Below are 19035 nucleotides of genomic sequence, written 5' to 3' on the forward strand. Positions count from 1 at the left end.
AAAAAAAAAAAAAAGTATATATATTTTTGCAAAATCAACCCTGCCTCTCTTTGTTAACTACAACAAGCAATGCTGTTTGTTATTTAAGATGAGGTCGGACTCGGCACTGACAGATTTGTGTTCATTGTGCTGCTTTTATAAAGCCTCAAATGACGGCTTATAATATTTCATGAAAGCAAAGTGTTTAGTTTGTCTAAGATTTAAAAAGGTTTAAACTTTACAGCACTGACAAAGTTGAACAAAGTGCTGTACAAGTCCCACAACATAAAAAAAAAAAAAAAAATTAATTTTTATTTTTGTAATTGTTGATTCCATTTTTATTGCTCAATTCCGCGATTCCGTCCGCGATTCCGTGATCGCGGATTCCATATGGCTCTACCTAAATGCTTCTGCACGGGATGTCATCATGTCCCCCCCCGTCCTGGTAAAGATCAACACATCCCCACAGAGGTCTGTTAATATATTACAGAGTTCCGTGGGAGACCGAGATTGATAGCAATGATGATCTCATATGATATAGAAACTATACATTTTCTACTACAATGGTTTAATGTTTAATGCTTTGTTGACAAGAAGACACTGGGTCTCATTCCCGAACGAAGTTACGACAAAATATTTCGTCTTAGCCAGATTTCGGCCCATTTAAGACATATTAGGGCTGGGAGTGGGAGTCTCCAAACTTTCCTGAGATCTTATTTGATCGTGGCTGAGAGCAGATTTAAGAGTGCTGAGGAGCACACTTAAATATGCTCTCAGCCCACGATCAAATCTCATGATTGATTGACTAATTTAAAATGTTATTATAACTTGACAGACTGTGTTCTCATAGTGATTCCTTCACGTCAACGCTACAGGCCTCCTTGGAATTAATTACTTAATCATAATTAAAATAAATATGACAATATTTGTACGATAAGAAATTACGCATTTGATGTCGGAAAAATAAATAATATGGATTCATCTGATCACAGGGCAGCTGCTTAACCATATCTGAACCAGCTATTTTGGACAAATGTATAATTACTTTAATTACTCAGATATTCAAACACAATTATGCAATTATTGTGAAATGATTGAAAATAATAATAATTTAATGCCTTCTGTGGAATTTGTATTTCTTATTTGTTACACATCTGTTTTAATGATTAATTATATACATTTGAAAGAATGCAGGTCAACATGCAATGTATCCCATTGATTGGTATACAATGGGACAGACCTTTGTTTGATTGATTGATTGAAAACTTTATTAACAGATTGCAGAATGGGTACAGTACAGTACAGCTCAATTACATAAGGGGATGCAGACCAGAGAAAGAATTTCGTCTTGTTTACATCAGGGTCCCCCATTTTCAATTCATCATAACATATATGACACACACGACACAGATAGACAGTACTGCTACATCTATACATTTATGACATTCTAGCCGCATTTCTCGGAGACGCTCTCTGATTGGCACTGACTGGCGCTAGGTTTCGTAATCACGCGGCTCGCAAGACTCGCAAAGCACTTCCGCCATTCCATTTCACACAGCTGCGTCACCAGTTGCCTTATAAGGAGCTATGGAGGCGTTGTTTTGTATGCAAATGAGCTGAACGGGAACGCGCTTTCAGTTTAAGACAGAATGCCATTCTCCAAGCAGATATCAGATAATATAATTTGTGCGACCTTTTCAGCCACTTAAGACATATTACCAGCACGTTCAGGACCCAGAGTGTACTTGTCATAGATTATGTCTCAGTGGTTCCAAGATAAGTCTTCCAGAATATATCTTTGAAAATTTTTCGGGAATGAGACCCACTGAAGACGGGTCTGTGAGGGGGAGGAGGAGGGGCAAGCGTGCTCTGCAGCAGCGTGTATCTGTCTGTCAACAATTTGCGGTAGAAGACTGCGAGCAAGCCAGCTGGTATGGATACTGCAGAAAGTATCGATATTGCGGGAAATGAGTATCGAAACCGTTTTAAATATTTAGAATCGATATGTATCGATTTTTTGATATTTTTGACAACACTGTATGCATTTTACTTACACACAAAGACGCAGAACTCTATTTCCGTAGTATCTACACACACCAAACTTTCCACATTTCTTCCCATCCATAGTATGCTTCTTATTACAGAAGGGTTTGTTGATATATCATTCAGTGGCTCATATATATTATATATTGCTCATATATAAACATACAATTCAGAAAACTTGCAATATATTTTTTCTTAGTTTATATGTATATGTTTATATGTTTCATAGTGATATCTATTCAAATATTTGTTATAAGATAAGATATTCCTTTATTGATCCCCTTGGGGAAATTCAGGGAAATTCAGTTTTGCCTTAACACATTCTCGGCCAGCCATTAGATGGGCCCCACTCTAGGAAGGCCACCTTTCCATTACAAACGTTCACTGTGCGTCACGTTGTTTGTAGAGCTAAATCTATATTTTATATTATAGCTATGGGTCCAATGTCATTGTCAATTGACAGTATGAACCTTCTGTTCAATATGCCATAAATATTTTTTTTTAATCAATACGTTCCCGTTTTATACCGTGGTGAATATGAGCGTTTTATCGGAATGATCTGGGATCATTCCTGCAAAGCTATTTATAAGGCGCTAAGCTAATAACGTTAAATTGATTGGCGTTTCGTCCCTACACAAGCTAGAGTTAAAAATCCAAATGCATATGATCGGTATTATGTTCCATCATGAATGCATGAATGGGGGGGGGGGGAGTAGTTTCTGATTATTGATTACCAATAACGGCATTTGTTATTACCACAACACAGGATGAGCAGGGGGATGGCTATTAAATCAAGCTGAAATTGACGTCAAATTGCTCTTACCTGTGGCCGGTTGGATTCCAAAAAGAATTGTCCAGTTATTTGATCGCCATCTGCTAGATCATATGTCCATTGGCTGATGCCATATTCCTTTACTGCATAATGAATTCGGCGTCGCAAAATGTATTCCATGCGATCTGGTGAAGCCCTCGCTTCAGGCTAACAGAAAAGTCCACCCGGAGCGTAAAAAATGTGACGCCAAGTCTGCAACAAGGATTACTGCATTCTCGAGACAGCGCCAATACCAGGATCTGGCCGGTACTGCAATTTTCGCGTCCAAATATGCCTTTTCCAGACAAAATACAGCTCCGTGACATTGAATAGGATATTAAAATCGAATAAAAGAAAAAACTAGTTAAAAAACGTACCGTAATTCCTCTAATAGTAACCGGGTCTCAAATACAAGCCGGGTCTCTATTAATGGCCGGGTGTGCTCTTGAGCTAAGCAATTATAAGCCGGCCTCCTAATACAAGCCAGGTTACTAATATACTGAGCTGCATACTGAGCTAGTTACTTTATTTCACTTTGAAAACGTTGAAATGACCAGTGACCACCTGTAATTGCACTGTTTACAGTACTTGGTTTCAATAAATGAACCCAGTACATTTTACTGGGTTCAAACTGACACAAAATGTTGATTTATTCATTATGATCCGTTTGAAAATTTGAAATATAGGCCTCCCTCTTATACAGGCCTCCTCCTAATACAAGCCTGGTACCCGCTACAGTTGAAACAAATACAAGCCGGGGTTACTATTAGAGGAATTACGGTATATATATACGTGATTGGCCGTCAAGCGTTGGCTCCCAATCACGTATATATACGTGATTGGCCGGGAATGTGTTAAAGGTATTGTCTCGCCTTAAAGGGATGGTTCACAATTTTGGAATCCTAGCCATGTTGCTAACTTGTAGAGTCCTTTCTTGGCACAATCCATGCTCTTCATACTAGATACCCACAGCTCTGCTTAGTTAAATGGTAAATGGCTGCATTTATATAGCAGCTTTTATCCAAAGCGCTTTTACAATTTGTTCCTCACATTTTACCCATTCACTCACACATTCACACACTGATGGCAGAGGCAACCATGCAAGGTGCCAACCTGCTCATCAGGTGCAAATTAGGGGTTAAGTGTCTTGACACGCTGCCCGGGAGGAGCGGGAATCGAACTGGGAACCCCTGGATTACCAGACGACTGCTCTACCCCCCGAGCCACTGTCACCCCCAACTAATGCAAAGTCAATGAGGACAAGCTCCAGCTGACTGAAACTGACTGAAACCTACTCCACACTAGGGCAGTCACTTTAACAAAAAATCTTAATTCGATATTCGTTGCAGAATTGTAGACAAATTCGAATTTAAAATTGCAAGACTAAAAATAACCATGACCAGTAATAATTTTGAATATGTGCCTGATGTGGTTGTTGACGAAAAACAATCCGCCGGAGCATCACGTTCTGTGGAGCAGAGCTATTATGAACGTGTCGAAAGATTCCAGGCAGTGAATCCACAGAATTGGTGGCTCGCCAGGCAGGGCGAGGAACGGAGAGAGAGGTGAGAGTAAAGAATCCATAATCCTCATCGCCAATATTGTGTATAATAACTCACCGGACCACGACGTAACGGTAGACCAGTGGTCGGCAACGATATTGGCCCGCCAACAATAATATCTGGCCCATCAGATTAATTTGAAAAAATTACTATATGTTAGCTATAATGTCCAAACAAAAACTACCACCACCTAAAGAATGCTTATTATACTTTGTTTTATCCATGTTGAGAGTGAATAACAAGTAGGCAGCGACGTGCAATGTAGCGCTTGCTCAACATGAAAAAAGTCTGTGGACAGCGCCTGGTGCTGAAATAACAAACAAGCAGTGTGGTGTGAAATTAAAACAGTTCAGTAAGTCATTCAAACTTTATCTTTACTTATATATGACTGTGACGGCACCACACAGTAACAATGCAATTAAACTGAAGTCAAATCAGAGTAAAAAAAGCTGAATCCACTTCAAGAAGATGCGCTACAATAAGGAATTACAACAAGACATTTATTAACTAAATAAAAAATACAATTTGGCTTTTATCCCTCTAAAGCCGGGCACAACACTAGACATGTTTTGTAAAACATTAAATATCGTTGGATTAGTTTGTGATAAAGACTTCCTTTATTGTATCGGAATGGATTGTCATCTCAGAATTGAGTGCATCTCTCCGAGATTGCATGGATGTTAAGTAAGTAAGTAAGTAAGTAAGTAAGTAAGTAAGTAAGTAAGTAAGTAAGTAAGTAAGTAAGTAAGTAAGTAAGTAAGTAAGTAAGTATGTATTTATAAAGCACCTTTCATACATGTCATGTAGCTCAAAGTGCTGTACACAAACATAGGCATATATAACGATAAAAGCAATAAAGTCACAGTGATCAGTTAAGATCAATGGTTAAGAAATGTTTTTTTTAAAGAAAAAATTACGTAAAAATTAAAACAGTCAAGAAAGTTTGGGAGAACAGGTCCGCACAAACACGTCCGTTCAGTAGCAACCGGAAGTAGGAAGTGCACTAAACCAATGCACTTGTACAGTAGGTAGCAACGTTAGCTCTCATAACGTTAGCCAGTTAGGAAGTAGGAAATGCACTAAACCAATGCACTTGTACTTGTTTAGCAGCAACCGGAAGTAGGAAGTGCACTAAACCAATGCACTTGTACAGTAGGTAGCAATGTTAGCTCTCATAACGTTAGCCAGTTAGGAAGTAGGAAATGCACTAAACCAATGCACTTGTACTTGTTTAGCAGCAACCGGAAGTAGGAAGTGCACTAAACCAATGCACTTGTACAGTAGGTAGCAACGTTAGCTCTCATAACGTCAGCCAGTTAGCAGCTCCGGGTACAGCAGGTAGCAACGTTAGCTCTCATAACGTTAGCCAGTTAGCAGCTCCGGGTACTAAAAATAAAGCATCACATTAATAAGGCAACAGTAATAAAAGTACGGCAATAGGCAAAGTACAGTAAAATAACATTTCAGTAAAAGATCAATACATAAAAAATAAAAACATAACAATAAAAACATTTCAATAAGATACTCGCTTTCCCTAAGACATAGAATCTTGAAATATCTAGATTGGTTGTTTTCTCTGGACTGCATCTAATCCGCTGTATCTATCCATTTATCATATATATGTCTGTCACTATAGCCAATGGAAATGCTAGAAATGGTCATGTGGACTGGGAGAACCAATGGAAAATTCCTATTGTTTCTCAATAGTCCAGTGCGCTCCACAGAAAGGGCCGTCAGATAGACGCATTGGTTGCGCATAATGCCGGCAACAACAACACTTTATGGCAGCATGTCGCAAAACCCACCATGCCGTCTTAAAGGTACAGTCAGTTTTTAAATAAATTCGAATTTCTCTGTTCACGTTTGAATCTGATGTTTTTATGTACATTTGAAATTAAATTTGATATTCGAATATAATGTGACAGCCCTACTCCACACTCCACTCAGGAACAGATTTAAGTTCGTTTCAACTATGACTGCTGCAACACACCCAATGTGCAATTTTCTTTTTGATTGATCCATTTTTATTTACTTTATTATTATTCTTTTTTTTTATCTTATTTTATTCTACCTTATGACTAATGTATCTAGTGTTCTTACTGCTGAGCTGACCTGTTCTCTCATCCAACACATGTCATTGTACCGTTGACCTTGTGTTAACATTAACACTTTGATTGCCCAACCCGAGTTTTCTCGGGTTTACTCCCCGCGGGTTGAATGCCCACTCACGAGAATTCTCATATTTTCTATTTTTTTTTTTTATTAGCGATCTGAAATCATATTTCATCAACCGAGTCTACCGTTGGAAATTCAGCCACTCCAGGCGCTCAGATGTGAAAAAAGCGCCCCCTATCGTCTCCCAGATGGTAATTCACCCTTTTGGATTGAACTCAATGAAAATGAATGAGAAAAAAAATCCCTGACTCCACATTTTACTTCTCACTCACGCAGCCGGGGTGCGTGAATATTAAAGGCAACCAACTTGTGTTCAGCTTTTCGTTCAGCGTTTCTCTGATTGGCCACACGGCCAATCAATCAATCCACTAGCACGCGGCCTTGCGGCAAGAGAGACAAGAGAGACAAGAGAGTCGCGGCAGAGAGCCGCGCATGCGCATGAGGCTCCCCCAGGTCCTTGTGTTTGAGACAGCCATATTAGACACATAGCCATAATTTAAGATAATAGTTTCCACAGCTCCAGTTAACCTAATTTATACCGTAATGAATCATTAAAAAATATACCGTTAACTGGAATATGTTGTTTCTTTACACATATGTTGGATTATGTAATTGGGTTTTCATGACAAAACAATAAAAATCGCTACTTTACATCAGGGTGAACGCTGAACCGAGTCAAGCCGCGGGCGGCGCACGGAAGCCGGTGAATGAACAACCGCATTGCCCCGCTGGCTCTTCAGCAAGGAGCCTCCACAGCTCCAGTTAACCTAATTTATACCGTAATGAATCATTAAAAAATATACCGTTAACTGGAATATGTTGTTTCTTTACACATATGTTGGATTATGTAATTGGGTTGTCATGACAAAACAATAAAAATCGCTACTTTACATCAGGGTGAACGCTGAACCGAGTCAAGCCGCGGGCGGTGCACGGAAGCCGGTGAATGAACAACCGCATTGCCCCGCTGGCTCTTCAGCAAGGAGCCTCCACAGCTCCAGTTAACCTAATTTATACCGTAATGAATCATTAAAAAATATACCGTTAACTGGAATATGTTGTTTCTTTACACATATGTTGGATTATGTAATTGGGTTGTCATGACAAAACAATAAAAATCGCTACTTTACATCAGGGTGAACGCTGAACCGAGTCAAGCCGCGGGCGGTGCACGGAAGCCGGTGAATGAACAACCGCATTGCCCCGCTGGCTCTTCAGCAAGGAGCCTCGACAGCTCCAGTTAACCTAATTTATACCGTAATGAATAATTAAAAAATATACCGTTAACTGGAATATGTTGTTTCTTTACACATATGTTGGATTATGTAATTGGGTTGTCATGACAAAACAATAAAAATCGCTACTTCACATCAGGGTGAACGTTGTTACACTGCCACCACCCACTTCAATGACAGAGCTCTCATATTTGCGAATGCATAAACTATAACTTAAATTATGGCTATGTGTCTAATATGGCTGTCGCGAAGTCATTGATAAGTGACAGCCATATTAGACACATAGCCATAATTTAAGACATAGTTTATGCATTCGCAAAATATGAGAGCGCGGTCATTGAAGGGCTTCGTTCTACAACGGAGGAACGGCCGCTGCTGCTGGAGCTGGACCGAGAGTCAGATAGTCCTAACAGTGTTTATAGTCCTAACACAGTGTTTATTAGTAAGAGTCAGATAGTCCTAACACTAGTGTTTATTATTAAGAGTCAGATAGTGAATGAATGAATGAAAACTTTATTTAACAGATTGCAGAATGGGTACAATACAGTACGGCTCAATACATACAATTGTTAAGGGGATGCAGACCTGAGAAAGACGTTTGTCTTGTTTACATCAGGGTCCCCCATTTTCAATTCATATAGACATTTATGACATACACAACATACATGACATTTATGGCATAGGGACATATAGGTATTTAGTACCTATATATATATATATATAGTCGTAACAGTGTTTATTATTGCGAGTCCTAACAGTGTTTATTATTTCATAACTGTATGGGCTTTGTTTATACATGTACAGTGACGAGTGAATCTACCGTTGGTTGTTAAAAACGCGATCAGTCAGCAGCGCTCCACTGCTACCGCAGCCCAACACAAGTGCGTTGGAACAGCAGCCCAACACTACAGAAGTTGGTTGCCCGCGCTGCCGCGCTTGCTCTTTGGATTTCATTTGGGACGTGGGACGGCTGCGCTTGCCTGCGCGTGGGGGCGGGGGGGCGCGGCCAATCAGAGAAAAGCCGAACACAAGTTGGTTGCCTTTAATATTCACGCAGCCGGGGTCGATCAGCTCCACTAGTGAGCCTCAGAGCAGCGGGATTATGTGTTTTTACAGTATACACTGTGAATCAACAAAAGGATCGATTTTTTTGAATGGCGATCAGGAATTGGAATAATCCATTTGGATACCATCTGATCTCGGGTAAGGAATCTATGTTACCAGTCTTAGGATAATCAGACTCGTTTTCATGGAGATATAAGCTTTCTTTTTTTTTATCCACTTTTTCTCCCATTTTCAATTTTTCTCCCATCCCAATTTTCATATCGTCCAATTCAACCCTCCCCTGTCTTCGAACGTTGTTTCTTGCCTCCCACAAGCCGGCTGCAATGTGGACTAAGTCATACATAGCACGAGTCCCCTCCGATACTCGAGGTAACAGCCGTCGCATCCTTTCACCTGCGTGGCTCGATCTTTCAGCGTCGGGGGTCTGGGCTTTGGAGGGGCCCCGCCCCCGTCGCTTCTTGATTCTACTGCGCAGGCGCACCAACCGACCTGTAGGAGTCGCTGTCCACAACGCCCGATCACCACCCTTCAGTTTCCCTCCCCGTAATACGGCCAATGTGTATTATTGTGGACGACCAGCTAAACTGAAAGCAATGTGGAGAGCGGAGCCTCCTGTTCGAGCCCAGTCTCCAGCATTCGTTGCGAGCGCCTTGCCCACTGCGCCACGTAGCCGCACGGAGATATAAGCTTTTATGTGATTATGTGATATGGCTGATTGACTGTGCGAGCGGTCAGGAAATAGGAGAATCGATTTTCAGCTCGCGGCATGAGCGTGCATGCGCACACACATACTATCGATAATCTAGCGTTTATTTGAAAACTATTCATAAATAGGCCAAAAAATTACAACGTTCTAGAATATTCCAGTAAAGGGCGATTATCATGGAATGTCTTCATTTTTCCATGAAAACGAGTGCTTTTCAAAATGCTAGAAAACGGAAATGAAGCGATAAAAAAACAATCTGCTACGACAATGTTGACTGGAAAATGAGTCTTTGATAAGCGACGGGCAGATTAGACACATAGCCATAATTTAAAACATAGATTAGGCGATATTAACGTTAACATTGAAGTGGTGCTGGGCATTCAAGGAGGTAAAAAGGAATTAAGCTTGGGCAGTGAAAGTGTTAATAAAGAAACTTGAACTTGACCTTAAAAATGTCAACATGATATTTAGTCCATATCGTTCAGCCATAATTCCGATGTGATATTCAAACGGAGATGTACACAGCCTCATTCATTCTTTTTTTCCGTCCCCTTCTATTTCCAGTGCTAACGTGGACCTCCAGTTGCCCCAGGTGGAGGGATACACAGCCATCATGGCGGCAGAACTGCCCCCGGAACCCAAGCCCAAGTTCACGGAACGCACCATCACCTCCCTGGGAGACCAGAGCGGTCCCACCTCATTCAGGAAGAGCAAGACACAGAATGGCAGAAACAGGGGTCTCAGACAGAGGGCCAACAGTGACGATGATTAACACATACCCCCCCTCAGTCTTTTGCAAAACTGGACAGTTGTAGTTAGAATGAGATGATAATTTGATCAGAGACAATTTTGTTGAATGTGTAAAGGACAAGGGGATGAATGGCATTGAAATGCTCAGCTCGGATGCTTGCAGGCCTATGTTGTATTAGCTTTGTTTTGTCAGGTGCACACCACAATGTTCTTATGTTCAGGAAATACTTTAGGTCAGTGTTTTGTTTCTTTCCTCTTCCATCTTCTCGTAGAAGGCTATTCGCTCAGTAAACAAAACAGGATCAGTGTTTCTAAAATATGTTTTCTTTTCCTATTAAATTGATGTACCTCGCCCCCCCCCCCCTTTGTACTCACATTTATCCAAAGAAAATGTGTTAGTTTGCATTCCCTTACATATCCAACATATTAATTCTATGCCTTATCACACAGTTTGTCTGGCCAATCCGATACTGATGATTTCATGAATGTAAATAGATTATTTCTACTCTGTGCCGATATTCTCCTTTTACAGTGCTGACAAATTTAATATAGAACTTTTTTTTATATATATTTTTTTCTTTCCATAAATCATATTATTATTATTTCTTTTTTACCTTTGTAATTTATGTACGGCTGGTGCGTTGTCACAATTTGTCATGTAAAGTGAATGACTACTCGCATTTCTCTCATACATAGCAACATAGCAATATGAAAATGAAAGAGTGACTGAAGGATGAAAAACAAGTGACAAGTTTTATCTCTGAAAAGGGTATTGTAAAAATAAATGACATTTTTCATTGTGAACACTGTTGAATTATCTGCAGCTGTTATTACAATGTTAAAGGGATAGTTCGGATTTTGGTAGGAAATACTGCAGCCAGTAGTGTACAGTGGCATACAACAGTCCTTGTGTATTTCTGTTGCTCGATTCTTCTCTAAAACCGACATGATATCTTGGAACTAAAAGCATGCTGTAACCTAGTTTGATTGATTGATTGAAAACTTTATTAACAGATTGCAGAATGGGTACAGTGGCATACAACAGTCCTTGTGTATTTCTGTTGCTCGATTCTTCTCTAAAACCGACATGATATCTTGGAACTAAAAGCATGCTGTAACCTAGTTTGATTGATTGATTGAAAACTTTATTAACAGATTGCAGAATGGGTACCTTGTTCCACAAGGAAGCATACTAGGACCGTTACTGTTCCTAATTTATGCAAATGACATGTCAGCAGCTTGTGACTGCAACTTGTTCCTGTTCGCGGACGACTCAGCCCTGCTGGTCTCTGACAAGAACAAGTTGCAGGTTGAAAAAGCCCTCGGCTCTGAACTCGGCAGAATCTGCACCTGGCTCGCGGATAACAAGCTATCATTACACCTGGGTAAAACAGAGTCCATTCTCTTTGGATCAAATAACAAACTCAGCAAGGCCAACGGCTCATCTGTTACAGTGGGTGACAATATTGTCACAAGGAAAGATGAAATTACCTACCTGGGTTCCATCCTAGAGGCAAATCTTTCCTGTGACAAAATGGCAACCAATGTAATCAAAAAAGTCAACCAACGAACAAGATTCTTGTACCGGATCTCCTCTCTGGTAAACAAGAATACCTTGAAGACTCATTCAAGGGTACTACGACTATGCTTGCACCTCATGGTACCAAAGGCCCTAAAAACAAGACGACAAACATCACAAAACAAACTGGTCAGACTACTGCTTGACCTCACTCCTAAAACCCACCTTACCCCTGCCCATTTTGACAACCTAGGATGGCTTAGAGTAGACGACTTGCAATGGGCCTGGTCTACAAGATACACTAGTACACCACTAAGATACCCATGTACATGTCGAAATACTTCCCAAAGGTCAGTGAATTCCACGACCACATTACCAGAGGGGGTTCCACAAATCATGTTCAACTCAGATTCGGCTCAAACAAGGGACTAAACACGTTTCGCCCTACCCACAACCGTAAAATAATGTGAATCCCTACCCTCCTTCAAAACCGCTCTCAAAGAGCACCTACGGGAGGCTGCTATTCGAAACTGGCCCTGGTTTGTTTATTTATTTGTTTATTGTTATTCGCACTTACAAACATACATTCTGGAATAAAATAAGTAAAAGGAAGAACAGTTAAAATGTGCAGGAAAGGTAAAAAAAAAAAACCAAGGGCTTATAAGCTTAAACCTATATAGGATAACTACACACACAAAAATCCCCCCCCCCCCCCCCCCCCCACATTATGCACAAACTCATGCGCATATCCCTCTCATACACACAGATACATACAATACAGCATTATACAACTATTATAATGTTGGGAATTTATTTTTAAAAGACTTTACACAAATACACATGGATACTATAGACTACAGGATCTGTAGTTCTTTTTTAAGCTTTTAAATATATTTTAAGTGGAACATGTTCATGTTTCTATTAGATTTTGTATATCATTCCACATCACTGCACCTTGATAAACAAATGAGAATTTGGCAACAGAGGTCCTACAGAAAGGAATGAGTAAGTCTTTATTTCTTCTTGTGAGATGTGCATGATAATGAGAATTAAACTCAAAATAAGTTTGAAAAAAATTAGGCAAAGATAAAGGAAGACCAATTACTTTGTACATAAGAACCCATGTTTGATACTTGTTGACCTCATAAATTGTGAGTAGTTGCAGTTGTTTAAATAATGGTTTGGTTCAGGCTAAATAAGAAGAGTTGGTTGCAATTCTTACAAAGGATTTCTGAGCTCTATGGATTGTAAGTAAGATGGGTAAGTGCTGGCCCAAATTATATTGCAGTAAAAGATGTGAGGATAAATTTAACTGTAATACAAAGTTAGTAATGTGCTCTTTTTTAATTGTTTTTTTTAACCCTTTTGACAACCTAGGATGGCTTAGAGTAGACGACTTGCAATGGGCCTGGTCTACAAGATACACTAGTACACCACTAAGATACCCATGTACATGTCGAAATACTTCCCAAAGGTCAGTGAATTCCACGACCACATTACCAGAGGGGGTTCCACAAATCATGTTCAACTCAGATTCGGCTCAAACAAGGGACTAAACACGTTTCGCACTACCCACAACCGTAAAATAATGTGAATCCCTACCCTCCTTCAAAACCGCTCTCAAAGAGCACCTACGGGAGGCTGCTATTCGAAACTGGCCTTGGTAAATGTCCAACCACCCACCCAACCCCCTCCAATGTACAGTTGATTCCCCCTCGAATGTATATATTTTCTTTTATGTTCTCTGTCTCTTAAACAGTACTGTATATTTGTATATCTTGTATGTCATAAATGTCTGGATGTAACTACTGTATATGTCGTGTATGTCATAAATGTCATGATGAATTGAAAATGGGGGACCCTGATGTAAACAAGACGAAAGTCATTATCTGGTCTGCATCCCCTTAACAATTGTGTGTATTGAGCCGCACTGTATTGTACCCATTCTGCAATCTGTTAATAAAGTTTTCAATCAATCAATCAGTACAGCTCAATACTAACAACTGCTAAGAGGATGCAGACCAGAAAAATACTTTTGTCTTGTTTACATAAGGGTCCTCCATTTTCAATTCATCAAGACATTTATGACATACAAGACATACAAATATACGGTACTGTGTAAGAAAAAGACATCATAAAAAAAATATGCATCTGAAGGGGAAGAAACTGTACATTGGAGGGGGTTGGGTGGGGGGGGATTTTGACATTTACCGGGGCCAGTTCCTAATTGCAGCCACCCGTAGGTGCTCTTTGAGAGCGGTTTTGAAGTGGTGGTGACATCTCTCTATATTCCTCCATAACCAGTTGTGAATTATACGAGTGCAGAAGGTGTGCATAATATTTCTCTAAACAAGTATTTGACCACATTCGGCTGATAGAATAATAATTAGAATATAAATAAATAACACTACATGAACGCATGCGCGCGCACACAATGTTTTGTGCGTCCTGTGTTGTGACGTCACCCAGTCAACGTACGAGAGTGTTCCACTACTAGTCCAGTCAATCTGTGGTTTGACCCAGGGGAAATTTGATCCATTAAATCCACAATGTAAGACTTTTAATATGATGCAGGAGGGTATTAGGAACAATAAGAACTGTGAAACATTACTATTGCAATCTCTCCTGGGTGGGGCCCTTTTTTGAGTTAGATTGTCACTGGACTATAGGGAGGTGGTTACGTCATTGCCGTTTTTCCGTGTTCCACCCTCTGTCCAACGCAATGTATTTCCCCATTGCCCATTTCTAAATTGTCTCGTTAAAACAAATAAAGCATTACCATTTGCATGGTGTACCTTTCTGTGCATATTCATCCACAATTTATAGCTCAACATGAAAATATTCTTCTTTTTATTTCAACCAAAAATGCTTAAACAATAATGTTAGTGATAGAAGGGAACTCATTTTGTGCAAAAATGGAAAGCTTTTCTATTTACATGCAGCAGAATTGTTACAATAGCCGATAACCCATTTCCCCAATGATAAATTCCTATACGGGTGGACCTCGCAGGGGTTCCAAAGCGACGTCAGACTACACCTCCCTATACCAGAGACTGAAACGGTTGCGGTCCTGATAACAATACTGGGAAATATGAAACCAAAAAATATGCTACTTTGTAACAATTAATTTCCTTTAGCGATCTGCAACATTGTAGCAATAAGGGATGAGCCTGAACAGGAAGTGCACAAGTATAGGGGTCACCTGCATTAGTTAACTACCAAAAGGTTAGCTTGCTTTCGATCCACTATTTTATACACCACAGAATACAGAAATGTGGATCAGTAGAATAAAGTCATCCCATTGGAAATGATTGTTATATGGTCCAGGCACTGTAACGTATATCTGACTATATTCAATAATGAAAGGTAGAAAACATCCTTCAAAGGTTTATTCAAAAGTGAATCATGCAATTAGTTACAGACAGGAAAAGGATACGTTGCAAGGTGGTTCATTGCAGAATCCACTTCTACATGCTGCCAGGAACAGGAAGACACAAGCTTCCTATGTCGTCACTAGTGGACACCTGATGATTAACGGGGCTACCGTGGACAGGGTGAGCAGCTTTAAGTACCTGGGGGTCCACATCTCAGAGGATCTGACATGGTCAACACACATAGACACAGTAGTAAAGAAGGCGAAACAGCGCCTCTACCACCTGAGACAGTTAAGGAAGTTCAGAGTATCGGGGAAGATACTCCAGTCCTTCTACTCAGGAGCAGTAGAGAGCATCTTGACCGGAAACATCACTGCCTGGTATGGAAACAGCACGGCACAGGACAAGAAGGCCCTACAGAGAGTGGTGCGCTCAGCCGAGCGTACCACGGGTATTGCACTACCTCCCCTGCAGGTTCTATACAACAAGAGGTGCAAATCCAGAGCCTGCAGGATAATGAAAGACCCTCACCACCCCAATAACAGCCTGTTCCAGCTGCTGAGGTCAGGCAGACGCCTGCGAACCCCAGCTACAAGGACAGAGCGGCTTAGGCTCAGCTTCTTCCCCCAGGCCATCAGAGCCCTGAACAATGAACATTGAGTGCCACAGAACACTGAACTATCCACACACAAACACACATGAACACACACACGACACGCACGCTGTGCACGCTCACACACATAGCAGCCACTTAACACTTTAACATGAGCGGGCACACACTCATGCCGCACACACGCACACTTATGGCCAAAAGGAAAGGCCTCTTTAAATTAGAATAACAGGAACAGTGTATTGCACTACCAAAGCTACCTAGCATGTCCTATATATATGCTCTGTAAATAACTATGTACAGATACCGAGATATCACACCATGTTACCTGTTACCTGTTTATTGCACAATGTTTTTTTTTTTATTGGATTCTATTATATGTTGTACCACTGTATTGCACATCGTTGCGGGCAAGACCACCCGCATTTCATTGTATACTTGTATGCCGTGACAATTAAAACTCTTGACTTGACTAAGCCAATGAACTAGAGTGGGGTAGGCAACCCTAGGCACGCGTGCCTGCATAGGCACGCATGGGGCATTTTCATAGGCACAGGGGGCAGCATAAAAAAAATATATATATTATACTTTTTAATTTCTTTTTAATTTTTGAAATATTATAGTGAAATATTTTGCACTGTTGTCGCATTTATCTTGTTGAAATCCTCCCACAGGTTCTTTTTACTACCACATATTTAATTGAGACCCTTTATTTGTTTATTATTTCAATTTAGCTGGAAATACATTGCTATGCTACATCATTCAGTAACATTTGCAGAGCCTTATAACAAAAACATTATTACGGTCACCATTGTGACCAGTGGGATTAATCAACAAATTTTATTATTTATTTTTCTATTTCATTGAACATTGCACATGTTAAAAGCAATAGCCGAGAGTCTAACGTTAGAGAGGACCGGTTATAACTCATATTTTTAGCGGGGGTACAGTACTTATTTGCCGGTATATTTCTCAACACAAGAGCCCCTCCCATGGCAGAGCGAGCCCTCTCTCGTCTCACCAGTGAGCAGCCGGGAGCAGAGGGGCGTGACCAATCACAGTGAACTAGCTGGCTGGTGACAGAACTCACACAAGTGGGCTCGCTCTGTGAGCAAAGTATATTCGACCTGCATACAAATATTAATTTCTACATTTTATACATAATATCCCAGCGTTTCAACCAGCTGCACATTATACTCACATTATGTGCTCATTAGAAAAAAGAATTTACGCATATTGGTCTGGACATGGCGAAACGCACGTTTACAACATACTGAATGTTTTTTTTACTCAAAATGTGAGTATTACCAAGTCAACCTGTGTTCTTAAAACAATGACAATAAACATAGTTTTATTAGGTTGAAATAATGTGGTTGTGTACTTGTTTTTCTGTTAACTTATTATGGATTGAAAACTGAAAACCTTAATGCACAGTAACTGAACTCAATATTTTTAAGTTCTGGTAACTTATTATTATAAAACTTTTTACAGTGTAGTCTTGCGATCAATCAAAACTTATTTACACGATATACCTCACATTCACCCTCCATTCACATCCTGGTGTTCTCCATTAGGCCTGTAGGTGGAGCTATGACAGCACACGTACAGTACACACACCGATGGTGTGTGATGTGTCCAAAAATTAATATGCAAATGTGAGTGAAATGGTCGCACTGTATGCAGCTGTTTGTCTGCATTGCATTCCCCCCCCCCCCCCCCCCCCCCCCCCAACTCAGATTTAGGGTGGATACAACCATCATAATACTATTGTTAATCATAACAATAACAATAATGATGTAATAATGTAAAAATTATCATTAAAAAGACCCGATTATGAGAAAAAAAAATTATGATGCATGGAATATTGTTGAGGCACACTAGTTACAACTACTGTATATTTCAAACAGGCACTCCATGTCAAAAAGGTTGCTGACCCCTGATCACTACTGACACAAGTCTATACATGGTTTATTTGTTACTTAAAGGGGCTATGTACTGCTATTCCTAGCACTATTTGGGCAACTTTACACAATTCCTGTTAGTCTATTGAAGACATCTGTAAGTTTTTTTTTTTTTTTTAAATGCATTGTTTTATATTTCTAATCAAGTACTCAAAACCATCATTTTCCAGCTTCAAGATTTCAGGCTGTTATGGCCTGGCTCCGCCCATAAGCACTTTGAGTGACAGTCAGCCCACACAGTCTGCGACTGGTAGACTGAGAGAGATAGAGAGAGAGAGAGAGAGAGAGAGAGAGAGAGAGAGAGAGAGAGAGAGAGAGAGAGAGAGAGAGAGAGATAGGGGGGTGGGAGAGAGAGAGAGAGAGAGAGAGAGAGAGAGGGGGGTGGGAGAGAGAGAGAGAGAGAGCTTCTTCCAGAGCGAAACCCGACACCTCTGCACACACTCCGGAGGGAGAGAGAGAGAGAGAGACAGAGAGAGAGGGAGGGGGGGACCCGCCGCACGGCAGCTTGTGGGCCTCCCTTCCTCCCCTCTCCCGTGTGCCGCGCAGCAGGTCCCCCCCCCCCCCAAGTGCTCCCTCTCTCTCCATCTCTCTCTCCCTCTCTCCCTCCAGAGCGCACGCAGAGGCGTCGGGCCCCACTCCGCCTCGCAGCATGAGGAAGTGGCTTCCACTCGCTGTCTAGTCTAGGTTGAATGGGGGCGGGCATTAGCTCCAACCACAGAGCCAATCGCATCACTGTGCGCTACCCAGCGTCCGAATGACGTGACTCAGGCGTTCAAATCAAAATGGCCTGATTTACTGGAGGAGGAAAGGGGCTGAGCTGAATCAGAGCAATCCGCCAATATGGTATTTAGACACTAAAACACATTGATACGAACTCCTATTACTATAATACAATGCTAGAGACTGAAAAATGACATTTATAGTACATGTCACCTTTAAGACCAGGGTATAGGATTACGGCTGAATCCAACACTTCTCAGTTTAGACAGAGACTCTGATGTGCTGTTGTATAACATTCCCTGCATGAGCACACATAGAATCTGCCAGCTTTAATACAGTAAATAACAGTACAGGTAGACACTGTTTAAGTAATTTACAATAGATACAATTATAGACTGATAGATATGGATAGTTCTCCTGTATGGTTCAGAAACGTGGGCAATGACAAAAAGGGTGATGGTGGTGTTAAGGAGCTGTGATCGGAAGATGTTGAGGTATGTGGCGGGAGTCAGATGGCAGGATGGG

General features: G+C 40.7%; 1 protein-coding gene across 1 annotated transcript in view; it reads left to right on the plus strand.

Moving 5' to 3' along the window:
• wbp4 (WW domain binding protein 4) overlaps positions 1-11197 on the plus strand; it is a 43937-nt gene extending 32740 nt beyond the window's left edge. Inside the window, exon 10 of the mRNA XM_084323992.1 lies at positions 10141-11197. Within this exon, the coding sequence (XP_084180118.1) occupies positions 10141-10348 (208 nt within the window). The 3' untranslated portion in view covers positions 10349-11197. The remainder of the gene's footprint in view (positions 1-10140) is intronic.
• Positions 11198-19035: the final 7838 nt, after the last annotated feature.

The sequence above is a fragment of the Notolepis coatsorum genome (genome assembly GCF_963971535.1).
Source record: "Notolepis coatsorum genome assembly, chromosome: 1".
Taxonomy (NCBI): Eukaryota; Metazoa; Chordata; class Actinopteri; order Aulopiformes; family Paralepididae; genus Notolepis; species Notolepis coatsorum.